The 24,345-nt window shown below is 40.8% G+C and overlaps 1 protein-coding gene across 4 annotated transcripts in view; it reads right to left on the bottom strand.

Annotated features, from left to right (window-relative positions):
- LOC138759051 (tight junction protein ZO-3-like) overlaps positions 1–24,345 on the bottom strand; it is a 110,824-nt gene that overhangs the window by 7,225 nt on the left and 79,254 nt on the right. For all 4 annotated transcript variants that reach the window (XM_069928892.1, XM_069928895.1, XM_069928894.1 and 1 more), the window contains 10 exons: positions 20,683–20,750; positions 18,957–19,029; positions 15,882–16,038; positions 14,437–14,545; positions 11,749–11,968; positions 8,473–8,663; positions 7,397–7,492; positions 2,929–3,005; positions 1,746–1,956; positions 300–400 (listed from right to left, as the gene is read on the bottom strand). In XM_069928892.1, coding sequence (XP_069784993.1) covers positions 300–400; positions 1,746–1,956; positions 2,929–3,005; positions 7,397–7,492; positions 8,473–8,663; positions 11,749–11,968; positions 14,437–14,545; positions 15,882–16,038; positions 18,957–19,029; positions 20,683–20,750 — 1,303 coding nt within the window. The remainder of the gene's footprint in view (positions 1–299; positions 401–1,745; positions 1,957–2,928; positions 3,006–7,396; positions 7,493–8,472; positions 8,664–11,748; positions 11,969–14,436; positions 14,546–15,881; positions 16,039–18,956; positions 19,030–20,682; positions 20,751–24,345) is intronic.

Below are 24,345 nucleotides of genomic sequence, written 5' to 3'. Positions count from 1 at the left end.
TTGTATCTACCTCTGACCTCTTAGCCTGTGCTTATTCCCCCATCCCCTCCTGTCTCCTCTCCTCCCCCAACCTTTTTATTTCGGGCATCCGCTTGCTTTTTGCTTCTACCTTGATGAAAAGCTCAGGCCCAAATCATTATTTACCCTTTGCGTCCTACTGATGTGGCATGACCTGCTGAGTTTCTCCAGAATTGCACATCTGAGACTTCCCTGTGTAACTTTGAACTGATGTCACTACTGATAGTATTTGGAGTTTTAACCATTGAGACAAAGCCATTGCAAATATCCAAATCAAATACCTTTTCTTCTGGAAACCACACTGGTTTTGTCTGCTGCTCTTTGATAATTGCTTTCAGGGTTTCATACCATGAACTAGATCCAGAATTCAGGTTTATTGTACCTGGAATAAAATGCATAAAGTTACCATGAAGGAGAAGTAGTTAGTTGATACTTAACAGTTGCATGTAGAAAGAACAATCTTGCTTGTATGCAGTGGCCCAAAACTATTAATTGAAATTCCTGTATCATTATTATGTAGAATCATGTACAGTCTCACAAGGCGAAGAAGTTTTTATTTTTAAGTATAATATTTTTTAAAATTACACATACAGGTCATTTCAGCCCATGAATCTATGCTGAACAATTTCCATCCTATTGGACTACACCCCTGGTACACTTTGAAAGGTGGGAGTAAACCAGAGCCCCCCGGAGAAAACCCATACAGAGATGGGGAGAATGTGCAAGATCCTTGCAGATAGCACGGGACTCTAATCCTGGATGGTCCCGGTGGCTGGTACTGTAAAGGTGTTGCACTAACCATGCTTCCCTGCCCCACCCCAGGAGAATGAGTACCGTTACAATCCACATGTGCACGGTTAGCGATCGGTGTTCGAATCTGGCGCTGCCTGCAAGGTTCTCCCTGTGCCTGTGAGGGTTACCTCCAGGTGCTCCAGTTTCCTCCCACCATTCAAAAAAATGTAATGTAGGTCAATTGGATGTAATTGGGCAGCACACAGGGCTCATGGGCTGAAAGGCCCCTCACCATGCTGTATGTTTAAATTAAAAATAAATTGGAATCAATTCTGTCTACTCACTTTGGAGAACTTGCATGGGGTGGTGAACATTAATGATTTCAGTCTTTCATCAAATTAGAAAAAGAAATATACTGATGTCAGTTGAATTGAAAGTGTTTATCTCTCCAACGATGCTGGGGCAGAGATCAGTTCTGTGGGTGATTGAGAGATCTTGGGTATGTTACATTGCGCTTACAGCACAGAAACAGGCCATTCAGCCCAACCGATCCATGTCTATTCTTGCTCTGCATGAAACCACTCCTGTCCTTTAGCATCTCACTCTATCAGCAAACCTTCCTATCCCCTTCTCGCTTGTGAGGAAGGTCATTTGTGGTTATGGGAAGAGGGTGGGGAGTGGGTCTAACTGCATTGTCCTAGCATGAATGGTGTGGACTCAAGGGCTGAATGATCTTCCAAGATGTGACCATCCTGTGATTGTGTGATCTTTCATAAAGGCATTAAATTTAATGTAATTACAGATGACAGTATTCTAATATGAATGTCAAAATAAAATATGAATTAAGATGATATTTACATCAATGAGAAAATTCAGTAATCTTATGAAACACTTAATAGCTTTCAGATATTTATGAATACATTAATCAAGGTCAGGGTTCATCTGAGGATTAATGGCACTGAAGTATTTCATCTGCTTTTCACCATAGTCTTTACCTGTGAAGAGATGTGACCAGTACTTTCTCAGTTTGACAGCCTGTGCATAGAGATTCTTGGAACTTTTCCGGGACTGAGGGTAGAGGTGTTGCCGCATGGCTTTCACTTCCTGTTTATTCTCCGGATTGAAGAACACTACGATTGGGTACCACTTCACATAGTTCAGCCGCTCAATGGCAGAAGGAGTGATGTCAAGTAGTCCATGTTTGTTCTGGAAATTGTATTGAGATTAGATGTCATATTGTTTAATCGTAGCCATGCGCTTTCTTTACCGCTTTTGAAGTGGCTCTATTTGTCAATTGTGGCATTAGCAAATATGTGTGCTATTGAACCACAAAAATGAGAAAAGGCAAATTTTGGTCAAAAATGCATTTCTGCTGCTCGGGCCCAAGACAAAGCAAAGCTGGACTAGCAATGACAGAACAACTAACATCAGCAGAGCACTGGAGGACCATGGAGATTTGGATCTTAGACCTGGAATTTCAGGTGAACATTTCTTTTTTTCTTTGGCTTGGCTTCGCGGACGAAGATTTATGGAGGGGGTAAAAAGTCCACGTCAGCTGCAGGCTCGTTTGTGGCTGACCAGTCCGATGCGGGACAGGCAGACACGATTGCAGCGGTTGCAAGGGAAAATTGGTTGGTTGGGGTTGGGTGTTGGGTTTTTCCTCCTTTGAACATAGTGTCATAAAAATAAATGAATTTTTTTTTAAATCATAGTCCATAATTTTATAATGATCATTGGTCCAAATTTAATCTATTAACTGAATTTAAGTTATTCAGCTACCCTGATGGAATTTGAACTCATGTCACCAGATGCTCCAGGCATTTGGATTATTCTTCTGATTCTACTCCTAAATATCATGGGTTCAGATTCTCTTTTCCCTTCCCTCCCCCACATGCTTCCCACAGGATCAAGAGCTTCTGATTGCTTACCTGGACTTCCAATAGCGATAGACTATTAATTACTCTACATCTGTAGTCATTATATTTACATACAAGAAGTTTTATATTGTGGCTGATTTTGCTCCTTCTAAACTTGGAACATTTAAGGCCAGGAAAGGATCAAGCAACTCTGGCCACAGTGAAACCTGGGTCTTCTCTGGTCTACGTTGTCTGTCCAATCTACAGTCCGACAACTAGATTTCGGTATAAGACTAGAGCAAAGTTAATGACCAACTCTTACCTTTTGGGAGATAAGTCGCACAGTTTCGAGTTTGATGATGGACGATGATCCCTCATCGGAATTCCTCGGCACTGTTTCTAAAATGGACAAGTTGTTGGGTCAGTATGAGTTCAGTACATCCACAGTAGTCAAGGTGCAAGTTCTTCGGTAAATGGTGCGTGTCACAGGAAAAAGTCCAGTCAGAGGAATCGGACTAATGAATACATTCAGAGATCTGGGCTCCGTACTTGATGGGCTGAATGGCCTTCCTCAATATTATCAGGCAATATGAGTGATGAATGCCAATAGATAATGTGGGAGCCTGTTGGTGCAAAGTGGCAGCGAAACATTTAAAATGTATTAGGTTGGTTGTGAAATACTGCGGGTATTATGAATACTTTGGTCCTTATGTAAGGTTTCCTTTTTATTCATTGGTTACCTGCTGGGCATGTTTGAATGTGGATTGGGAGAAATCAGTACAATGCACAAGAGTATTGGATTTCATTGTGGAAAGAGGCCAGTTTTGTAAATAAAGCAACTATTTCAAAAACAAATTGTGGGTGTTGCTACAATGGAATGTGGACTGGTGTTAGAAAGCACAGGAGTACAATCATCAGTTATAAAATTAGAATGCACTTGGAGAGTGGCCAATCTATAGAAAATAACACTTAATATAGGCAAATACAACATGATATGCCTAGACAGAGTTCATACAGAATATAATTACATTCACCAGAAGTGATACTAGACTTTAGAAAGGATTGCAGTATCTTTGTGCAGGCACCACATTTAATGCAGGGAAGTTGCAGTCACATCTTGTATTCATGGAACTATTTCAATGTAAATCTACAGGCACATTACAGTTCCTGAACGTATCACTAGATCAGATTTATTGTCAGAGAACATGAGCAGTACGGTGAGTGCAACACTGTTACAGCACCAGCGATTGGAACTGTGCTTTGAATCCTGCCCTGTCTGTAAGAAGTTTGTAAGTTCTCCTCATGTCTGCATGGGTTTTCCCCGGAGGCTCCGGTTTCTTCCCACCCTTCAAAACATACCAGGCGGCATGGACTTGTGGGCTGAAATGACCTGTAACAGTGCTGTATGTCTACATTTTTTTAAAAAAATAAAGAATCCTTAAATGAGTCCCTGACTCACAGGGGAGACTGCATCAGAATTTCATATCTGGTTTAGAGTCTCACAAAATGGGTGTAGAGATCATTAATGTTCATAGGAGTGCCCCAACAAGGATTAATGATTTAAAAATCCAAATTATCTTGGATATGTTTAAAGAGCAATGTAGACAGAGTGATCTTTTGGAAGTTTAGCTAAAAGGGCTGATTCTGTAACGTGATCAGATTATTTCAGATTTCACGGATTCCGGGGAATTTGTATTTAAAATTTGGAGGAGTTGCAGTGATTGAGCTTTTGAATTGAAGAGCTCCTTTCCCAAAGAGTAGTGAGTTATTTGCTGCATTGTGCTGCTTCTCTACAGTCCAAAGAAAGCACAGTTTCTTCCCAAGAAGAAATTGGACCTGCATGGGAGTAATCAACTTGGTATTCAAAGATATATATATATTAAAAAAAAGCTGACGCGAGGTCTCGATTTGAACGTTAGCCATCTCTTTTACTCCACCAAAGGTGCTTGACCCTCTGAGTTCCCCAGCAGTTTGTCTTTTGCTCCAAATTCTAGTAACTGCAGTCTTCCTGTGCTCCCATGATGAATTCAGAGATGCACTACATGCTAGATGCTGGCAGATCAGACTATCTGCTCCAATGCTGCCACTGAGCCCTGCACATGAGTAACCATGTGCCAAGGAAAAAAAATCTGGATGCACTTCACTTCCAGTGCTCACACTTTATGGCGGGATTGCCAGACAGAGGAACAACAATCCCATTCATTTGATGGAAACACCAACCGTGTGAAAAATGTTATGCAGAAACATATGTTATATTATCTTACTTTATAGCTTTACCATTTTAGAGTTTTAATTTGGGTTTAATTGATTTTTTTTTAAAGCTCAATGATCCAGGCTTCCATTGCTTTAGATACTCTAGAATGGGGGATGATGGGAAGGAGTGGCATTGCTCATCGGGAAAAATATCACAGCTGTGCTCAGGCAGGACAGACTATTGAGGTTATATGGGTAGATCTGAGGAACAGGAAAGGTATGACTACATTCATGGAGTTGTATTATAGACCTCCCAATAGTCAATGAGAATTGGAGAAGCAAATCTGTTGAGAGATAGCAGACAGCTGCAGGGAACATAAAGTTATGATAGAAGGAGAAATTAATTTTCCACATTTTGACTGGGACTCTCATACTGTAAAATGGCTAGATGACTTGAAAGTTTTCTAAATAAATATATAGAGGTACCAACTAGAGAGAGTGCAATATTTGGGAACGAGACAGGGCCAGTGACAGATGTATGTGTAGTGAAACATTGTGGGTCCAGTGTTCATAATGTCATTAGTTTCAAGTTAATTATGGAGAAGGATAGGACTGGGCCTCAGGTTGAGATTCTAAATTGGAGAAAGGCCAATTCTGAGGAAATGAGAAAGGATCTAGAATGCGTGGATTGGGTTAAGTTGTTTTCAGGCAAGGATGTGCAAGGTAATTGGAGGACCTTCAAAGGTGAAATTTTGAGAGTACAGAGTTTATGTCCCTGTGAGGATTAAAGGCAAGGTTAGAGGCACAGGGAACCTTGGTTTTCAAGGGATATTGGGGATCTGGTTCAGAAGGTGTATAGCAGGTATAGGCAACATGGACCAAATGAGGTACTTGAGGAGTATAAGAAAAAAATTCAAGGAAAACCTATATAAAGAAAACAGGGAGGCTAAAAGAACAAAGGAGGTTGCTTTGGCAGACAACATGAAGGAAAATCCTAAGGGTTTTGACAGGTATATTAAGAGCAAAAGGACAGTAAGGACAAAATTGGTCCCCTTAAAGATCAGAGTGGTCAGCTTTGTATGAAGCTAAAAGAGATGGAGGAGATCTTGAATGGTTTTGTTTTCAACATTATTTACTCAGAAAACAGGCACAGAGTCATGGGAAGTAATAAAAACAAGCAGTGTTTTAATCTATACAGATTAAAGAGAAGGAAGTGCCACCTGTCTTTAAGCAAATAAAGGTGGATAGATCCCCAGGACCTGACAAGATATTCCCTCGGACATTGAGGGAGACTAGTGTTAAAATTTGCAGGGGCTCTGGCAGAAGTATTTAAAATATCCTTAGCCATGGGTGTGGTGACAGAGGATTGGAGGGTAGCTCACAGTGTTCTGTTGTTTAAAACACTTCCAAAAGAATCCCTGGAAATTATAGGCTGGTGAACCTGATGTCAGTAGTAGGTAAATTATTGGAAGATGTTCTAAGAGATCGGATATACAATTATTTGGAAAGCCAGGGACTGATTAGGGATAATCAACATGGCTTTGTGTGTGGTAGGTCATGTTTAACGAATCTTAGTTTTTCCGAGGAAGTTACCAGGAAAGCTGATGAAGGAAAGGCTGTGGATGTTGACTACATGGACTTTAATAAGGCCTTTGACAAGGTCCTGTATGGGAGGTTAGTCAGGAAGGTTCAGACGCTGGGTATTCATGGTGACATAGTGAACTAGATTTGACAATGGTTACATGGAAGAAGCCCAGAGAGTAGTGGTGGATGATTACTTCTCAAACTGGAGGCCTGTGACTAGTGGTGTGCCTCAGGGATTGATCCTGGTACCATTTTGTTTGTCCTCTATATCAATGATCTGGATGATATTGTGGTAAATTGGATCAGGAAGTTGGCAGATGACACTAAGACTGGAGCCATTGTGGACAATGAAGAAGGTTTTCAAAGCTTGCAGAGGAATCTGGACCAGATGGGAAAATGGGCTGATGGTGGATGGAATTTAATCCAGACAAGGGTAGGTGTTGCATTTTGGAAGGACAAAATGGTCAGGCACTGATGAGTGTGGAAAACAGAAGGATCTGGGAATACAGATACATAATTCCCTGAAAGTATCATCACAGGTGGATAGGGTTGTAAAGAGAGTTTTGACATATCGGCCTTCATAAATCAAAGTATGGAATATAGGAGTTGGAATGTTATGGTAAAGTTGTATAAGATATTGTTGAAGCCAAATTTGAAGTGCTGTGTGCAGTTTAGGTCACCTGACTACAGGAAAGATATCAATAAGATAGAAAGGGTGAAGAGAAGATTTTACTAGGATGTTGCCCGGACTTAAGGAACTGAGTTGCAGGGAAAGATTAACAGGTTAGGACTTTATTCCCTGGAGAGTAGAAGAATGAGGGGAAATCTGATAGGTGTTTAAAATGATGAGGGGTATGGACAGAGTAAATGCAAGTAGGATTTTTCCACTGAACGTAGGTGAGATACAAACCAGAGGACATGGGTTAAGAGTGAAAGTGGTAAAATAAGGGGGAAATTCCTTAAAACAGAGTGGTGGGAGTGAGGACCAAGTTCACAAAGCTATGGGTACTCACGGGCAAGCTCAAACTGGTCAGGCAGTTCAGTGGCCAGCTTTTGAGTAGCGATGTCTGAAATTGGTCCAAGGATTACAACAGGCCTCTTATAACTGGCTGGAACACAAAAAAAAGTAATTAATGTGGATGAATAAATACTACAGTTTCTAAATAAGAGGAGGGAGATAGATCAGGTTACGGCATCGCACTAGACTTTACGCCAACCATGCCGCCCCAAACTTGAACTTGATCTGCAACTGTCACAGTCCTGATGTATTGGGCATCTGTGTTTGTCAGAGATTTGACACTGTCAGGAGCAAAACACAATCTGCTGGAGAAACCCAGTGGGATGAGCAGCGTCAGTGGGAGAAAAAGAACGCTCAGTGTGTCTGTGAAGTGTTCTGGCCTGAAACCTCTAATTCTCACTGATGATGCGTGTACCACTGGATTTCTCCAGCAGATTGTTTTGCTCCAGATTCCAACATTTGCAGACCCAATTATGTGCCCTGTTGCTGTCAGGAATCTGATTTAATGGATGTGAGATTATTAGGAACCTGCTCCCAGCTGTTCATAGTCACACAAGCAGATGTCAATTGAGCCCATTGACTATTGTGTCTCAGGCAATTCAAGGTATGAGCTATATAATTTGCTGTAACTGTACAGCACACCCTTAATTTTAAACTCTATTGTCTTTTTTAAAAGTTACTATTGAATCTCTTTCCACACCCTTTCTGGCTTTCATATTCTATGCCTAATATCTAATCTGTTTTTTAAAAAGCTCTTTATCAAATTACCAATAGATACCTTATTTTGTGCTAAATTTTCTTGCTTTTTATCCAAACTTTGTATATTTTGCACATTTCCGTTTCTATTCCCCTTCTCTGTGACATTCCAATGCATGCTCTCTCTCTCTCATTGCTTTCTCGATTTTACATTGTCACCCAGCTGCTCTTTGTTTTGCTTTGCCTGACATTGTGTTTCAATCCCACTCAGTCACAAAGTGCCCACTTATTTATCCCACCTTCTTTTCAATTGATGTAATCTCACTCTTCACGTGTATAAATCAAATGAAGTCTAATTTCTGGGATCTTCTGTACCTTCTCTCAGGACAACCCGTTCGTAGGGTGGGAACTTTCCCTGGATTGTCAGGGCTGAAAGGTCATCCCTGCTCTTCCGCAAGTTTTTCTTGGCCCCTCTCAGGCCGCGCATTTTCCAGAATTCTGCCCGTGCTCCAGCCGATGTGCTCGATGAAACTTTCTGCATTTCAACTTTGGCAATCTGTTCAGCTCTGTGTGGGAGTAAGCAACACAAACACCATGTTGGGTTATTATTCCATTGATACCCTTCATGCATCACTGACCATCTTATTTCCCCAATACTGCACGTCTGATGTGTATGTCATTGTGCCCTTGGGTACATTAAGTCTAGTGGATATGTTACTGGACTGGTCGTCTTGAGGGCTGGATTACGATCAGGGACTGAGTTTCAATCTCTCTTGCCCCAGACAGATTTATATGTCACTCCAATATCACAGCCTGCAAATGTCTCTTACTTGTACAAACAAGTCACCAATTCAAGGGCAAAACTCTGATATTCTGAATTTAAATTTAAAATAAAATGTTACTGGTTACAGATCACATGATCATAGCATTGTACCAGAGTGTTTATTCAGACTATCTTTGGCTTGGCTTCGCGGACGAAGATTTATGGAGGGGGTAAAAAAGTCCACGTCAGCTGCAGGCTCGTTTGTGGCTGACCAGTCCGATGCGGGACAGGCAGACACGATTGCAGCGGTTGCAAGGGAAAATTGGTTGGTTGGGGTTGGGTGTTGGGTTTTTCCTCCTTTGCCTTTTGTCAGTGAGGTGGGCTCTGCGGTCTTCTTCAAAGGACGCTGCTGCCCGCCAAACTGTGAGGCGCCAAGATGCACGGTTTGAGGCGTTATCAGCCCACTGGCGGTGGTCAATGTGGCAGGCACCAAGAGATTTCTTTAGGCAGTTCTTGTACCTTTTCTTTGGTGCACCTCTGTCACGGTGGCCAGTGGAGAGCTCGCCATATAATACGATCTTGGGAAGGCGATGGTCCTCCATTCTGGAGACGTGACCCATCCAGCGCAGCTGGATCTTCAGCAGCGTGGACTCGATGCTGTCGACCTCTGCCATCTCGAGTACCTCGACGTTAGGGGTGTGAGCGCTCCAATGGATGTTGAGGATGGAGCGGAGACAACGCTGGTGGAAGCGTTCTAGGAGCCGTAGGTGGTGCCGGTAGAGGACCCATGATTCGGAGCCGAACAGGAGTGTGGGTATGACAACGGCTCTGTATACGCTTATCTTTGTGAGGTTTTTCAGTTGGTTGTTTTTCCAGACTCTTTTGTGTAGTCTTCCAAAGGCGCTATTTGCCTTGGCGAGTCTGTTGTCTATCTCATTGTCGATCCTTGCATCTGATGAAATGGTGCAGCCGAGATAGGTAAACTGGTTGACCGTTTTGAGTTTTGTGTGCCCGATGGAGATGTGGGGGGGCTGGTAGTCATGGTGGGGAGCTGGCTGATGGAGGACCTCAGTTTTCTTCAGGCTGACTTCCAGGCCAAACATTTTGGCAGTTTCCGCAAAGCAGGACGTCAAGCGCTGAAGAGCTGGCTCTGAATGGGCAACTAAAGCGGCATCATCTGCAAAGAGTGAGCAGGAAAGGGCTTTGGCAAATACTAGAGCGCATCGGATGTCCCCCAAAGTTCCTCAACATGATTATCCAACTGCACGAAAACCAACAAGGTCGGGTCAGATACAGCAATGAGCTCTCTGAACCCTTCTCCATTAAGAATGGCGTGAAGCAAGGCTGTGTTCTCGCACCAACCCTCTTTTCAATCTTCTTCAGCATGATGCTGAACCAAGCCATGAAAGACCCCAACAATGAAGACGCTGTTTACATCCGGTACCGCACGGATGGCAGTCTCTTCAATCTGAGGCGCCTGCAAGCTCACACCAAGACACAAGAGAAACTTGTCCGTGAACTACTCTTCAGACTATAGTGCCCTCCATAATGTTTGGGACAAAGACCTTTTTCCTTTATTTGCCCCCTGTGCTCCACAGTTTTGCATTTGTAATCAAACAATTCACATATAATTCAAGTGCACGTTCCAGATTTTATTAAAGGATTTTTGTATACATTTGGGTTTGACCATGTGGAGATTACAGCATTTTTTATACATAATCCCCTCATTTTAGGGGACCATAATGTTTGGGACATTTGGCTTCACATGTTTGTGATTACTCAGGTATGTTTAATTGCTTTATTGGTGCAGGTGTGAGAGAGCTGGGCTTGTTTCTAAGTTTTAGATCACCTTTAGAGTCTGGAGTTGCCGTTTTTCAACCAGAGTTGTGCCTTTAACTACACAGATACCAATGAATGTTCAAATGTTAACTCTCCTTTAAAAGGTTGGGAATTCTACTAAATTTTAAACAACTCAAGAAGGCAGCTCACCACCACCTTCACAAGGGCAGTTTAGCAAAGGGAAACGTGTTCGGCTTTTGCTCATGTTGCCCTCATTTCCTACTCCAAACTTTCTTCCTTGGCTTATTTCTGCTTTAATATCAGTTGGTGCAACTTTAGGGAGTTTTGATCAGTACCATGAGCATAGTCGTACACAGACACAATAAGTGTCAGAGTCCTCGGGCTACAGAGGCATTTAGTGAGGGAGTAAGTGTGTGAATGTGGAATGTCCTGGTGTCAGTCTAGTGTGGTGAGGTGGAGGAGGGGAGCAGGACCTATGGCCACATTATGTCCTTTACCCACACCTAACAGTCACCCAAAAGAAGTAAAATCAATGCTGGAGAAACTCAAGGTCAAAGTGTAAAGATAACTAACCAACGTTTTGGGCTTGACCCCTTCATCTAAGGTATGTTGGTTATGTATCTTTATCTCTGCTATATAAAGGCACTGTTTGACCTGTTGACTTTCTCCAGAACTGCTGGAACCATGGTGTTTGCAGACTTTTGTGTTTTACTTCCAGTCACCTAAAAGAAAGTGGCCAACAAAGGGCTATATTCAGAGTTCATGCTGAAACAGATACAAAAGAAAATTCATGTGAGGGAGGATTATTTGAATGTTCAACATCTGAGCAGCTGTGAGGTAGAGAGGAGGCGAATTCTTTGTTCACCTCTTGTCTTGCTCTGTGTTTGTTGATATCAGCCGATCATTAGTAAGGTTGCCACATTGGAATCAGATCCATGAAATAAGACAGGAGGGAGCAAAGTGCATGAAACTACATGAATCTGCTAAAATAAATCAATTGTTTAGCATTCCTGAGCCATCATGAAATAAACCCATATATTAGCCACATGTCCTTGCGTTCTTCACAGAGTTGCAGGCATGCTACTGACCTGTTTTTGTTGGGGATGCTGCCTCTCTCCTTCTCTTTCAAGTCTCGTCCGATTCTCACTGCGTACCATGCTCCCAGTTTTCCTTTGTACATGGTATCGATGACTCTGAATACGTCACCCCTGCTGAAGGTGAGGTCCTGAGACCCTTCCATCTCGTGGTCAAAGTGTGTTCGTACGTAGAAAGAATCGCCGACATTTGAGTCAATCATTTTTTGATAAACTGAAAGAAAAGGTCTTCTGTGTCAGTTTGTGTTTTTAAGTTAAACTGGTCCGAACTTTAATCTCCCTTGATTTACATTTTATTCAAACATTACAGATTACTGACTTTAATTGAAGGAAAATGAATGCGAGGTATTAATAATCTGCATCATGTTTAAGATATGGCACATCAGAATGCAAGATGCACTGAAAAATTTGAGAAAATCAAGCATTTCTTTGTTTTCTGTGAATCTGGAGAATCTAGCCTCTCGCAAAGCCATGATTTTTTTTTTAATTTAGACCTACTGCCATTTTAGCCCATGAGTCTGTGCCACCCAATTAACCTACACCCCCCCGAATGTTTAGAAAGGTGGGAGGAAATCGGAGCCCCCAGGGAAAACCCACACAGACACAGCGAGAGTGTACAAACTTCCTACAGACAGTGCAGGATTTGAATCACAATCCTGATTGCTGGCACTGTAAAGGCATTATGGTAACTGTTACTCCAACTGAGCTGCCACCATTATTTGGGGATTAACTGTGGATGTTCGCTGTCTTGCACTCTAAGTAAGCTTTATTCCCAAGTGGTTTTGAAATTTTTTTTCATTCATTCAAGGGATATAGGCTGAGCCAGCATTCATTTGCCTATCCCTACTTGCCCTCAAGAAGGTGGTGGTTAGCTGCCTTCTTGAATGGTGACAGCCCTCAAGATGTGGGTACACCACAAATTTGTTCGGGAAAGTGTTCCAGGACTATGAATGGTGAAGGAATGGAAATGTAGTTCCAAGTCGGGAGGGTGTGGGATTCGTAAGACTACTTTCAGGGGCTGGTGTTCCCCTGCTTTCACTGCTCTTGTCCAAGCTGGTGGAGGTTGTGGGATTAGGAAATGTTGTCCATGAGCAAATCAAATGAAATACAGCTCTACCATAGCACTCATAGATCACAATGTGTTGTTTATACCATGAAGGTCAGTTTTCTTCAGTAAAATAGAAAGAGGACAGTTTTATATCCAATACAAAAAAAAATTCTCTCCTTTAGATGCTGATCTACCTTTATTGCATTTGCATTGCTTTTTGGTTTTACTTTTTTTTGCGTAAATTCTAATATTTATTTTGAAGTTATAAATTTCATCATAAGTTGGGGGGAAGAGTGGTGATGGTCAGGGTAGGTGGATGAAGGTTGAGATAACATTAGCAGGATCAGATGATTTTAACTGACCAATATGGAATTAACTAATCTTCCATGACAGACTTACTGATTTGAGCAGGAAAGGTATTGTTGTTAATTGATCAACCTTCCTAGTTTACCAATAGAACAGAAGGGCAAAGATAAAGATATGGAACCAATGTTTTGGACTTGAGCCCTTCATCAGGTACCTTGGTTATCAAGGTATGTTGGTTATGTATCTTTATCTGTGCTATATAAAGTACACTGTTTGACCTGCTGAGGTTCTCCAGCATTGTGCTTTTACTTCAATCACTGTGTCTTCAGACTTTCGTGTTTTACTCCTCTAGAACAGATGGGCAGGTCAGCTGAAGAAAACATATGTCCCACCAGCCAATGCCCTCACTGGATTCAAGCAGCATAGATTTATCTAGTTAAACGTACACTTGCACACATTTGGAGCTAGACAGACTGTATCTTTTGTTCCCAAGAATGGCACTCTGGAGAGAATGTACTGTCTGTACTGAACCCATATAGTGCAAATCTTTTTGAAGTTTGGACTTTTACTTTGCTTCTTTTCAAAAAGAGACTTGGAATTAACTCAATAAAAGTGGAGCAGCTGCCTCACAGTTCCAGTGATTGGGGTTCAGTGTGGAGTTTGTACATTCTCCCTGTGACTGTGGAGTTTTCCAGGTGTTCTGGTTGTCTCCTACATCCCAAAGACCCAAAGGTTGATAGATTCATTGGTCACTCTAAATTGACTGGAGTGTGTTGGTGAGTGGTAAATTCGGGGGGTGGAGGGTGGAAGTTGATGGGTATGTGGAAGAATTACATGGTGTTAGTGTGGGATAGGTAGAAACATGCTAGTGCGTACTGGGTGAGCTGAAGTGCCTTTTTACAAGCTATATGGCTATGATTCCATGATCTGGCACTGATGTAGTGGATCTCAGCTGCAACAACGGTGAAAAAAAGCTCAAAACCAAAATAGAAAATGCTACAAGTGTGCATCAGATTAAGGAACATCAGTGGGAGAAAAACATGGTCAATGTTTCAGATCAAGGAGTTTTCATCACAAGTGGAAAGTGGGGGAAACTTGCGGTCCTTGGAATAAAGAGTAAAATTTGTTTGAGTTCTCCCTGATCTACTTATGTGACTGGAGTATGGTGGCCTCCTGGCCTGAAGGACACATGGAAAGAGAGAGCACTTGGCTGAGGTGCTGTTAGAAGCTGGGAATCACAGACATACCCTGCAAGAGTCAGCCCTCAGAAGGCTCAGAACCTTTTTACTAAAATGGATATGAAAGATTAACTAGTAGGTTGCACTCACTGTCCTCCTTCCTCTGAGCTCTAATTTCTACTTGCTGTCCTTTTGGTATATCCAACATGAGCAACACTGCCTCTTCACGGGTGAGGTTTTGGAAGTTGATGTTGTTCACCTATTTTGGCAAAAGAATAAATAACTCAAGTCTTTTGGTGAAAACTCAGCATCATCTTTACAATTGTAGGTCAAAGAGACTACCATCATTGCTTATTGGAAAGGTATAGCATGGAAGTGAGATCAGATCAAAATCCTCTCTTCACCTGACACCTATTGAGGCATGTCTGACAATAACTGCTGGATGGTGAATAGGTATCATTAACAAAAGGAGAAAGAGGTCAACTGTAGCATCTTCACCAATAGATTCAGCTGTCTGAGTAAAAGCCAGACCTTGTGATTGGAATGGACCAATGTTGAACTTCATTTTAACCTGGTTCTGATTGGTTTATCACTCTTAATCACAAACCAATTGAAGAAACAGCCTCTGTTAGATGTTTTCAGACTGATGGGTTTCAGAGAACACTTTAAGGAGTTTTCACTCTCTGGGCTTTTGTTTGGTATCTTATTGGACCAAACATCAACCTTTTGGTCTTCTCTCATTCATCTGGCTGGCATGCAATGTTGCAGGGTTATAATGTTTTATAATACAGTCTGATTTACTCTGAATTTGGTTTTTTTTCCATGAGTAAGATCATTAGGTGTTGGTGAAGAATTAGTTCATTCAAACCATTGTATTGCTCTGCCATTTGAATCATGGCTAATATATTCTTCCTCTCAATCCAAATCTCCTGCTTTTTCCCCATAACCTTTAACACCCTTTCTACTCATTAACCTATCAACCTTTCCTTTGAATATTCCCAAAGACTGTCTGTGGCAACAAACTCCACAGATTCACCACTGGCTGGAGAAATTTCCCTTCATCTCTGTTCTAACAGGATGTCATCTTATTCTGAGGCTGCATCTCATCTTCTGCACATCCAATTTATTCTGATGTTTAAATATTCAATGACTTTTGATGAGATCTCCCCTTATCCTTCTAAACTCCCATGAGTATGAGATCCATCAAGCACTCCCCATATGTAAACCCTTTCATCATTCTCATCAATCACCTCTACGCCTTCTCTAACACCAACATATCCTTAGATATGGCCCCAAACAGCTCACAATGTATGTTAGGAAAATGGAATGAGCTACCGCAGGAAGTGGTGGGTATATTTGTGGCATTTAGGACATTTAGGCAGGTACGTTGAGAGGAATGTGGGTTAAACACATGTCAATCGGACTAGTTCGGATGGCCAGTTTTGATCCGCAGTGACGAGTTGGGCCAAAGAGCCTTTCCATACTGTAAATCTCTCTGATTATGTTCACCATTAACTACCTATTCCTATTGATCAGTACTTTGTAGCCATCCATACCTTGGGATATCAGTAATAAAGAGCTTCACATTTTATTACCTTTAAGATCTGATCTCCTTTCTGGATTCCCTGTTTGGCAGCAGGACTGTCTTCGAGAACGCGAGAAACAAATATTCCAACATCATTGCCTCCTGCTAGCTGCAATCCAACGCTGGCATCCTTCACAAACCTTGCAACTTTCATGTCTGGGCTGTAGCTAAGCATAGGAGTACCAGTCAGTGAGCACAATGTAACTTGTTTCCTTCTGAATGTCTGCTTAAAGGTCAATGAAAAATTCAAGACAAAGCCCTGTCCTCTGTGCAGTTATTTCACTGTATTACAGGAGACGAGTGAAAAGTTGGGGGGGGGGGGGGTGTGGGAGGGCAGCGAAGGGGATAACTCTGGGTTCCTTTGGATAGACAAGTAGCTCACCTGAACCCTCCTGACCCAAAGGGCATAGAAACAACCAAGTTCACAGGATTGTTAGTGAACTGTGCTTTTGAAAGCATAGGTTGCACTGACATTGATTATAATGACGTCTACAGGAATGAAAGGAACAAGAACAGATTTCAGGCAAAGGATGTAGGAACTCAAAAGATCAGGCAGTATCCATGAGTAGAAATGGTCAGTCAACGTTTTGGGTAGGCACCCTTTATCAAGGCTAACGTAGGAAAGGGTGATGTTAAATACATCATGGGGGCAAAATTAGAGGGGAAAAATAAACTGGGGAGTGGTTAAGAGGTGAGAGAGTATTGGACAAAAAGTGGGAGAGGTGGGGAGATGGGTGGAGGGAAAGAGCACTGGAAGAGGGAAAGGTGAAAGAGAAGAGTAAAAATGAGAGTAGGAGAAGATGGCAACAGTGGAAACAGATGGGGGTTACCAAAAATTATTGTTCATGTCATTGGTTTTAAGGCTGTCCAGGAGGAATATGATGTTTTATTCCTCAGGTTTACATTTGGTGTCACCCTGACAATGGGTAAGCTGAGGACAGGCATATCTGTGTAGGAATGGTGAAGAGAATCGAAGTGGTTGGCTACTGGATGATCTTGCTTAGATGCACAGAAGTGGTCAGCCAATCTGTGTTTCGTCTCACTGATGTGGAGGAGGTTATACCGAGTACACAGAAGGCAGTAGATTAGGTTGGGCGATGTGCATGAAAAGTTCCGCCTCAGTTGGAAGATCCATTTGTGTCCTTAGCTGAGTGTGAGGGAGGAGATGTAAGAACAAGTTTTGGACTTTCAGTGGGAAGTGCCGAAAGGGGTGGAGGATGGCTGGGGAGGGAAAAACAGATCAAGGAGTGTCAGAGAGACTGATCCCTGCGATGTGGAGAGGGATGAAGAAGGGGCAGATTTGGCTGCTAGTGGGATTGTGCAAAGGTTGGTGGAAGTGTTGGAGCATAATGTGTCGGATGTAGAGGCTGGTGGGGTGGAAAGTGAGAGCCACTTGACAGAGGCTTCTCTCTGTCTTCTTTCTCTCCTTGTTCTGCCCAGGGAGGAGGTGGAGTGAGAGGAGAGGTATAAGGAGGTACAGCTGCAGGTTTTGTCAGGGGAATCCACATTTATTAAAGGAAAAGGACATTTTGAATGTCCTGGAGTGGAAGATGTCATCCTGGGAACAGATACAGCAGATCCAGAGGAAGAGATAACCATCCACATAAGATGGGTTGAAAAGTAGCTATGGCTCTGAAATAGATTTCTGTGGATACCTTGTCTCCTGAGATGGAGAAGAGAGATACAGGGAAGGAAAAGGGATGTCAAACAATTTAAGGGCAGGTGGAAGTCGGCAGACAAGTTATTCCTTGAAGAAGGGCTCAGACCCGAAACATCGGCAATATATCTTTGTTTCTTATGGACACTGAAAGACTGGTTGAATTCCTCCAGCATTTCGGTGTGTTTTTACTGCGATCATAGCATCTGCAGATTCTTGTGTTTCGCTACGTTAATGACGTTGTTGAGTTCTGCACAGGTACAAGAGTTAGTACCAATGTGATCATTGATGTGGCGGAAGAAGAGTTGACGAGTGGAACTAAATATGATTGGGACAGGGATTGATCCACAAACCTAACAAAAAAGAGTGCCCAGGGCGCGCACTTGATCTGGAGGAGTCAAAGGGGATCTGGAGGAGTCAAAGGGGAAGTTATAGAGGGTAAGGAAAAGTTCTGTCAAGCAATGTTAGAAGAGGGGATTTAATGGCTGTGTTCAAGAAATACAGCAATGGTGCATAGAAATTAATAAATGTATTCCATTGGAAAAAATAACATATAATTCAAGAAATAACATAGTATTCGAACAAATTTGGGAACCGTAAATGGAACACAACAGAGAAGTCCTACCACGGACCTCCATCACCTAAAATGACAGGAGAAGAAGACTAAATGAACTGACCCAGTATGTAAAAGTAGATGACACAAATTTCTTGTTTATTTTCATTGTGTGATGACATTGTTTAATGGGTTTAATGCATCATATATGTTGAACGTTGAGTGATGGGGAGGGGTGGTGAAGGAGGGAAGGAAGGGAGGGGGGAAAGGGGAGAAAATGACACTGTATATTCAAGAGGGAAATGTTTGTGTGCATTTTGATCAGTATGGTTCATAGTATGAAAAATAAAAAAAAATTTAAAAAAGAATGAAAAATTTAGTGATGTGCAGATCGATTGGACGGAGGACTCGAGAAACTATGTTGGAGAGGAAGAAAGGCAAATGCTGAGGCCTCCCTTACGGAGTGGTTTGGTTTGGCTTCTGATCTGAAGGCGGCATTAGTCCATTCCACTATCATGTTAAGAGCTTTTTATTTTTAACATATTGTACTTGTCCTTGAACAGTCAATAAGAAAAACCAGTCACTTTTCTATCTATAATTTTCCTGAAAATTGTAGGGGTTCTAAACTCACTGAATACTCTGTTTCTATGTGCAAAACTAACCAAGAAAAATCTCTTGATGGCTTCAGATATGTACTCTTAAGTTTTAAATTACATCTTAACGAGAATGGAGGAAATAACAAATGAATAAAGAAGTTTTTGATATTCTTAAAAAGCCTGTGTTCCCCAAACTATATTGGTTAAAAAAAAGATTTATGAATGTTTAATAAATCTCATTTTACTTTGAGTGTTCATTAATAATTGCATAAGACTTACCCAATATTATATTCATCTGGTCGTCTTGAGTTCAATGCCTTCACCGGGACAGCATATGTTGGTTCCTCAATGACTACATTTTGAAAAATGAAATCAAAAAACTATATTGAAAACCAGTAATTAACAAGTCAATTAAGGGAAGACTACATCGTATGTACCATCTCTGCCCCGCCCCGTACACCCCCTCTCCGCCCTGTACACCCCCTCTCCGCCCCGTACACCCCCTCTCCGCCCCGTACACCCCCTCTCCGCCCCGTACACCCCCTCTCCGCCCCGTACACCCCCTTTCCGCCCGAGACTACATCCAATTTCCTCTCCAAACCATACATCTCATCTCTTTCCTATACCCTGGAATTTTAAGCAGGAAACCAATCTATTACACTGGACAATAAGATTTTACTTCCTGAACACTTTTCTGTGTATATTATGGATTTTGAGCCACTGATTACTTTAAAGTTTGACTATTGTGTACTGTTGTTTATATATAACATATTTTTGTGATTTCCTGGCATATTTTTAACATGCTTCAATCATGAAGTGCAACGTGTCATTGAAAATTAATTTTCTACAGTCGCACTTGGACTCCTTCCCTGCTGATCTTGGTGCAGTCAGTGACAAACATGGTGAAAGGCTTCACCAGGACATTGCAATCATAGAAAAGTGGTATCAGGGCAACTGGAATCCATCAATGCCAGTCGACTATTGTTGGACACTGACATGAGAGGCATCAGATGCTGATTATAAACAAAAATTACTGGCAAAACATTTTTAGGTCAGTTCAACTAACACCATTAGCAGCATTAGACATGCTAAATTCAATAAAAGTTCATTGAATGCTTCTCCAACTTCCTATGTGATACAGCAAATCTGAAATTATATGTGTTCAGCTTGAAGTTGCCTATCATAATCCCTATTTTTTTTTCAGGAAGCGAACATTTTTTGAGAAAAAATTGTTGTCCATTGTTATTGGTAGACAGCATGGTGATGCAGCAAATATTTCTGATACCTCATGACTCTGGGGACCCAGTGCAACCCTGATCTGCCTCTGTCAGGTCTGCAAGTTCTCCTTCTCGTCGCATGATTTCCTTCAGGTTCCCCCCTACATTTCAAAGATGTGCTGATTGGTAGGTTAATTGGCTGCTCTCTCCCTCGTGTAAGTGGCTGGGGGATTGATGGATGGTGGGAATAAATGGGCTGAATGGCCCATTAATTGAATCTCAATTGAAATTCCTCTCTGTATTCATTACCTCTGGCTATCCATATTAGATTTTGCTCCCTGGCTTGGTTTCTGCCTCCAACTGTATCTACAGGAAATGTTCTTTATTTCTTCAGTGCTCTTATTCTGCACTCCTGTTTATCTCCCTTCCACTTAATTCTCTCATTGTTATAAATTGCTCAACCACTGGAGGGGATGGAAATAAATTAGTTCAGGCTGTGTGAGAGACTAGGGTTATTTTAATTGCATGGAGAGAGTTACAGAAGCCAGCTCCTTGAGCCAATCTTGGAACAGGAATGCCTTTCAACTTTCTGAAATGCACAGAAAATGGGATGAAAGCTTCCATCAGCCCCAGGACATTGCGATAAATGGTGCGCTAATATTCACTCGTTGATTACAATCTACTCTGCTCTAAACCAAATTATTTCACTGCTGTGAAAAATAATCAGCAAGCACCAAAATAGCTAAGCCAACTCACTTGCAATTTGCTGCTTGCCTATTCATACTCACTGTTAGGGGGAAGGGAGGCTGCAGGCCTGACCTCCATCTCTGTTGCTGGGTTTTTGTTTGGTCTCAGGCTGAAAACCAAGAGTGAAGTAAAGGGTTAACTCTGGTCAACACATTTTGTCTCTGAACAGCAAAACGGAAGGATTCGGACTTGCACAAGTTCCGTGCCAGTCACCCATCTTAATGGCTGAAAATTAACATTGGAACATAACATTGATTTAAAAGGGGTGGAAACTGGTAAATGATAGCCGATATCACTCACTGGGAAAATGAGTAATTCTAATCAAAGACACAGCTGAAGGGGGCGTGGCAAGATGGCGTAGAGTCTAGACGTGTAATCTCGACCTCTCTGGCCAGACTTTTAAGTATCCGTTTTTTAACTCTTTGTTTTCAAGTTTAAACTTTTTAAATTTTAGTTTAAAGAATCAAGGAGTTATTATGGCTACTAATGGTAAAAAGATTAAACCTCAAGTGCAGAAGAAGTTACATTTTCGAAGTGCTGAAGATTTGGGGCCTAGACGACTTGATACAGCCCCAGGCTTAATCTCTTCAGTGTCTAAACCTCAATGACTGCCTGTGGGAGCTGGAAAAAAAATGTCTATTATTCACCAAAGGAAGGACGGCGCTGGAATTACCCGTTCTCTGGAAGAAGGTGCGTGTTCCCAAGAAGTGGATCCCAATTTGGAAAGCCATTCAATTTCAACGGAGGGAGCACGCAGGAAGACGACTCCATTGTTGGAAATGCATCAGGAAGCACTTCAATCTGAAGAAATTGATTAGGTTCGTGATTTCATGAAAAAACGAGATGCGGAAGGAGACCAGTGGCGACCCCCTGAGGAAGTCGGGGTGGCGTCACTGGGAGTCCAGACCCGCAGTAAAACTTTTAAAATGCCTTCTGTTGAGTTGCAGTAGGAGCTGCAGTTAGCTTGTTCTGCCACTACATCAGAGAGAGCAGAGCTGAGATTTTCTGACCTACAGTATATGTAATTAAATGCAGTTATTCAACCTCTAATGAATGAGATGGTTCAAATGAATGCTGGTATAAGTTCAGAATTAAATACAGTTAAAGCACGTGTGGATGCATCTTATGAAGAATTTAAAAAGTTTCAGACTGCTTTTTTGGACTGTAAACAACAAATGACTTCTAACACAGAAAAAGTGTTGAAGGTGTAAAATCAGTCATAGAATTGGGAGAACATGAGAAGGAGCGAGAAATAAATATAGATTACTTGGAGAATCAAAACAGAAGGAATAATGTGAAAATTGTTGGTTTGCCAGAAGGTATAGAAAGACAAGATCCTCTTTGTTTCTTGAAAGACTGGATCCCGCAAGTATTAGGGCAAGAATTTTTTTCTGGTGGATTGGTACTGGAAAGAGCCCATGAAGCTTTAAGAAGAACACCCTCAGCTGGTCAACCACCGAGACCGGTAATAATTTGATGTTTGAGTTATTTGGACATAGAAGCAATACTTCGACTAGCAGTGCAAAATGCGAGACAATGACAAACTCCGTTATTGATTCAGAATAGCAGTTTTTTTAAAATCCTGATTTGAGTCAAGAGGTCATTGAACGTCGACGTCGATTTAATCCAGTTAAAGAAGTTTTGTGGAGTAAAGGTTATAAGTCTACTTTTTGCTACACTGCAGTGTTGAAGGTGTTTTATGGAGACTATCAATTTCGGTTTTTTTAAACTGATCATGAAGCAATGATTTTTGCTGATTCATTGCCAGATATAAGAGGACAAAGACGTAGTCCACCATTATCTCCTAAACAAAAATCTGGTTGTTCTGGAAACGGAAGAAATGGCAGAAATGGGAAAAACAGGAATGGAAAGAGTCCAACTCCTTCTGAAATGGGATCTTCGAGATTGCAATCTTTTGGATGAAAAGAAGAATTTTCTTTTTTTTACTTTTTTTTGTTATTATGATATTTTGATGTTATTAATTGTTTGGCTGGGGAGGGAGAGATTTGCTCTAAGTTCTTTACTAGTTATCAGCCACTGGTGGGTGACTCACACCCAATTTTTGCTTAGGGGATTACTACCTTTTGGTAGTTTTTTGGGGGGGGGATTTTCTTTTTTTTTAAATTATTTTTCTATTTTCATTTTAGTTAATTTTTAATTTGTGATTTTTTTTCCTGTTGGAGGGCCTATATACATTGATTTGAGTTTTTATATAAAGATATTACTGGTATTTAGTAATAATAGTAGATACATCAAAGTTGAGGTTTGCTACTTTTAATGTTCGAGGATTAAACAGTCCGATTAAGCATAAGCGAGTCTTGGCGTATATTAAGAAAATGAAAATTGATATTGCTTTTTTACAAGAAACACATTTGAATGTGAAGGAAAGCATGAAAATAAAGAGGGACTGGGCATGTACATTCTTCATTTAATTCTAGGGCTAAAGGTGTAGCAAGTTTGATACATAAAAATTTATCATCTGAATTACAATCTATGGAGGAAAATGCAGGATGTATTCTTAAATTGAATTGTAAGATTTTTAGTGAATTTTGGACTTTGCCTAATATTTATGCCCCAAATGCAGATGATGAAATATTTATTTCAGATGCATTTTTATGTTTGGGTCAGGCTCATGATAATATTTTAGTTGGTGGTTATTTTAATTGTGTCTTGGAACCTTTATTAGATAAATCTCCGAAGAAAATTAAGAAATCCAAGATGGCAAATCAGGTTCAAGCATTGATGAAAGATCTTAATTTAGTAGATATTTGGAGACGTCTTAATCCGACAGAGAAAGATTTCTCCTTTTATTGATCTAGACATGAATCGTTTTCAAGGATTGACTTCTTTTTAGTATCGGCACATTTACAAGGGAAAATACAACAAGCAGAATATAAAAGTAGGGTGATTTCAGATCATTCTTTGTTATATTTTACATATGCAACTTCTGAGAAAATTCAAATGGCCTATTGTTGGAGGTTTAATACAATGTTGTTAAAGAATATGGAATTTATTGATTTTTTGAAAAAACAAATTAATTTTTTTTGAAAGAAAATTCTAATTCTGTTCAACATAAGTTTGTATTATGGGATGCAATGAAAGCCTATTTGAGAGGACAAATAATTAGTTATAATTCTAAAATAAAAAAGAATCAATTAAATCAGAGTCTTGAATTAGAGAAACAGATTGATGAGTTAGAAAAGGAATTTCAGAAAGATGCTACAGAAGATCAGAAAATAGAATTATCTAGGATGAAATTGGAATATAATACTTTGCAATCTTATCAATTTGAATGTGTGATTAATAGGACTAAACAATGGTATTATGAATGGGGAGAGAAAGCACATAAGGTACTGGCGTGGCAATTAAAGAAAGAACAGATTTCGAGGACTATTAATGCTGTTAGACGGAATTCTCTTATTACATAAACCTCATGAGATTAATGATGAATTTTATTCATTTTATAAAATTTTATATACATCTGAAGGAATACAAGAAACTGGATCGATTGATCTTTATTTATCACAGTTGAATTTACCGATATTAGAGGATGGAGATATACAGGAGTTAGAAGAACCATTTACTGATTTGGAAATTAAAATGGTTATGCTGGAAATGCTGAACAGTAAATCGCCTGGTGATGATGGATTTTCAGTTGAATTTTATAAAATTTTTTATGATGATTTATCTACAGTGTTTGGGGA

The sequence above is a fragment of the Narcine bancroftii genome, chromosome 3 (assembly GCF_036971445.1).
Source record: "Narcine bancroftii isolate sNarBan1 chromosome 3, sNarBan1.hap1, whole genome shotgun sequence".
NCBI lineage: Eukaryota > Metazoa > Chordata > Chondrichthyes > Torpediniformes > Narcinidae > Narcine > Narcine bancroftii.
The sequence above is the reverse complement of the archived record's forward strand: the minus strand, read 5'-3'. Positions and strand labels throughout refer to the sequence as shown.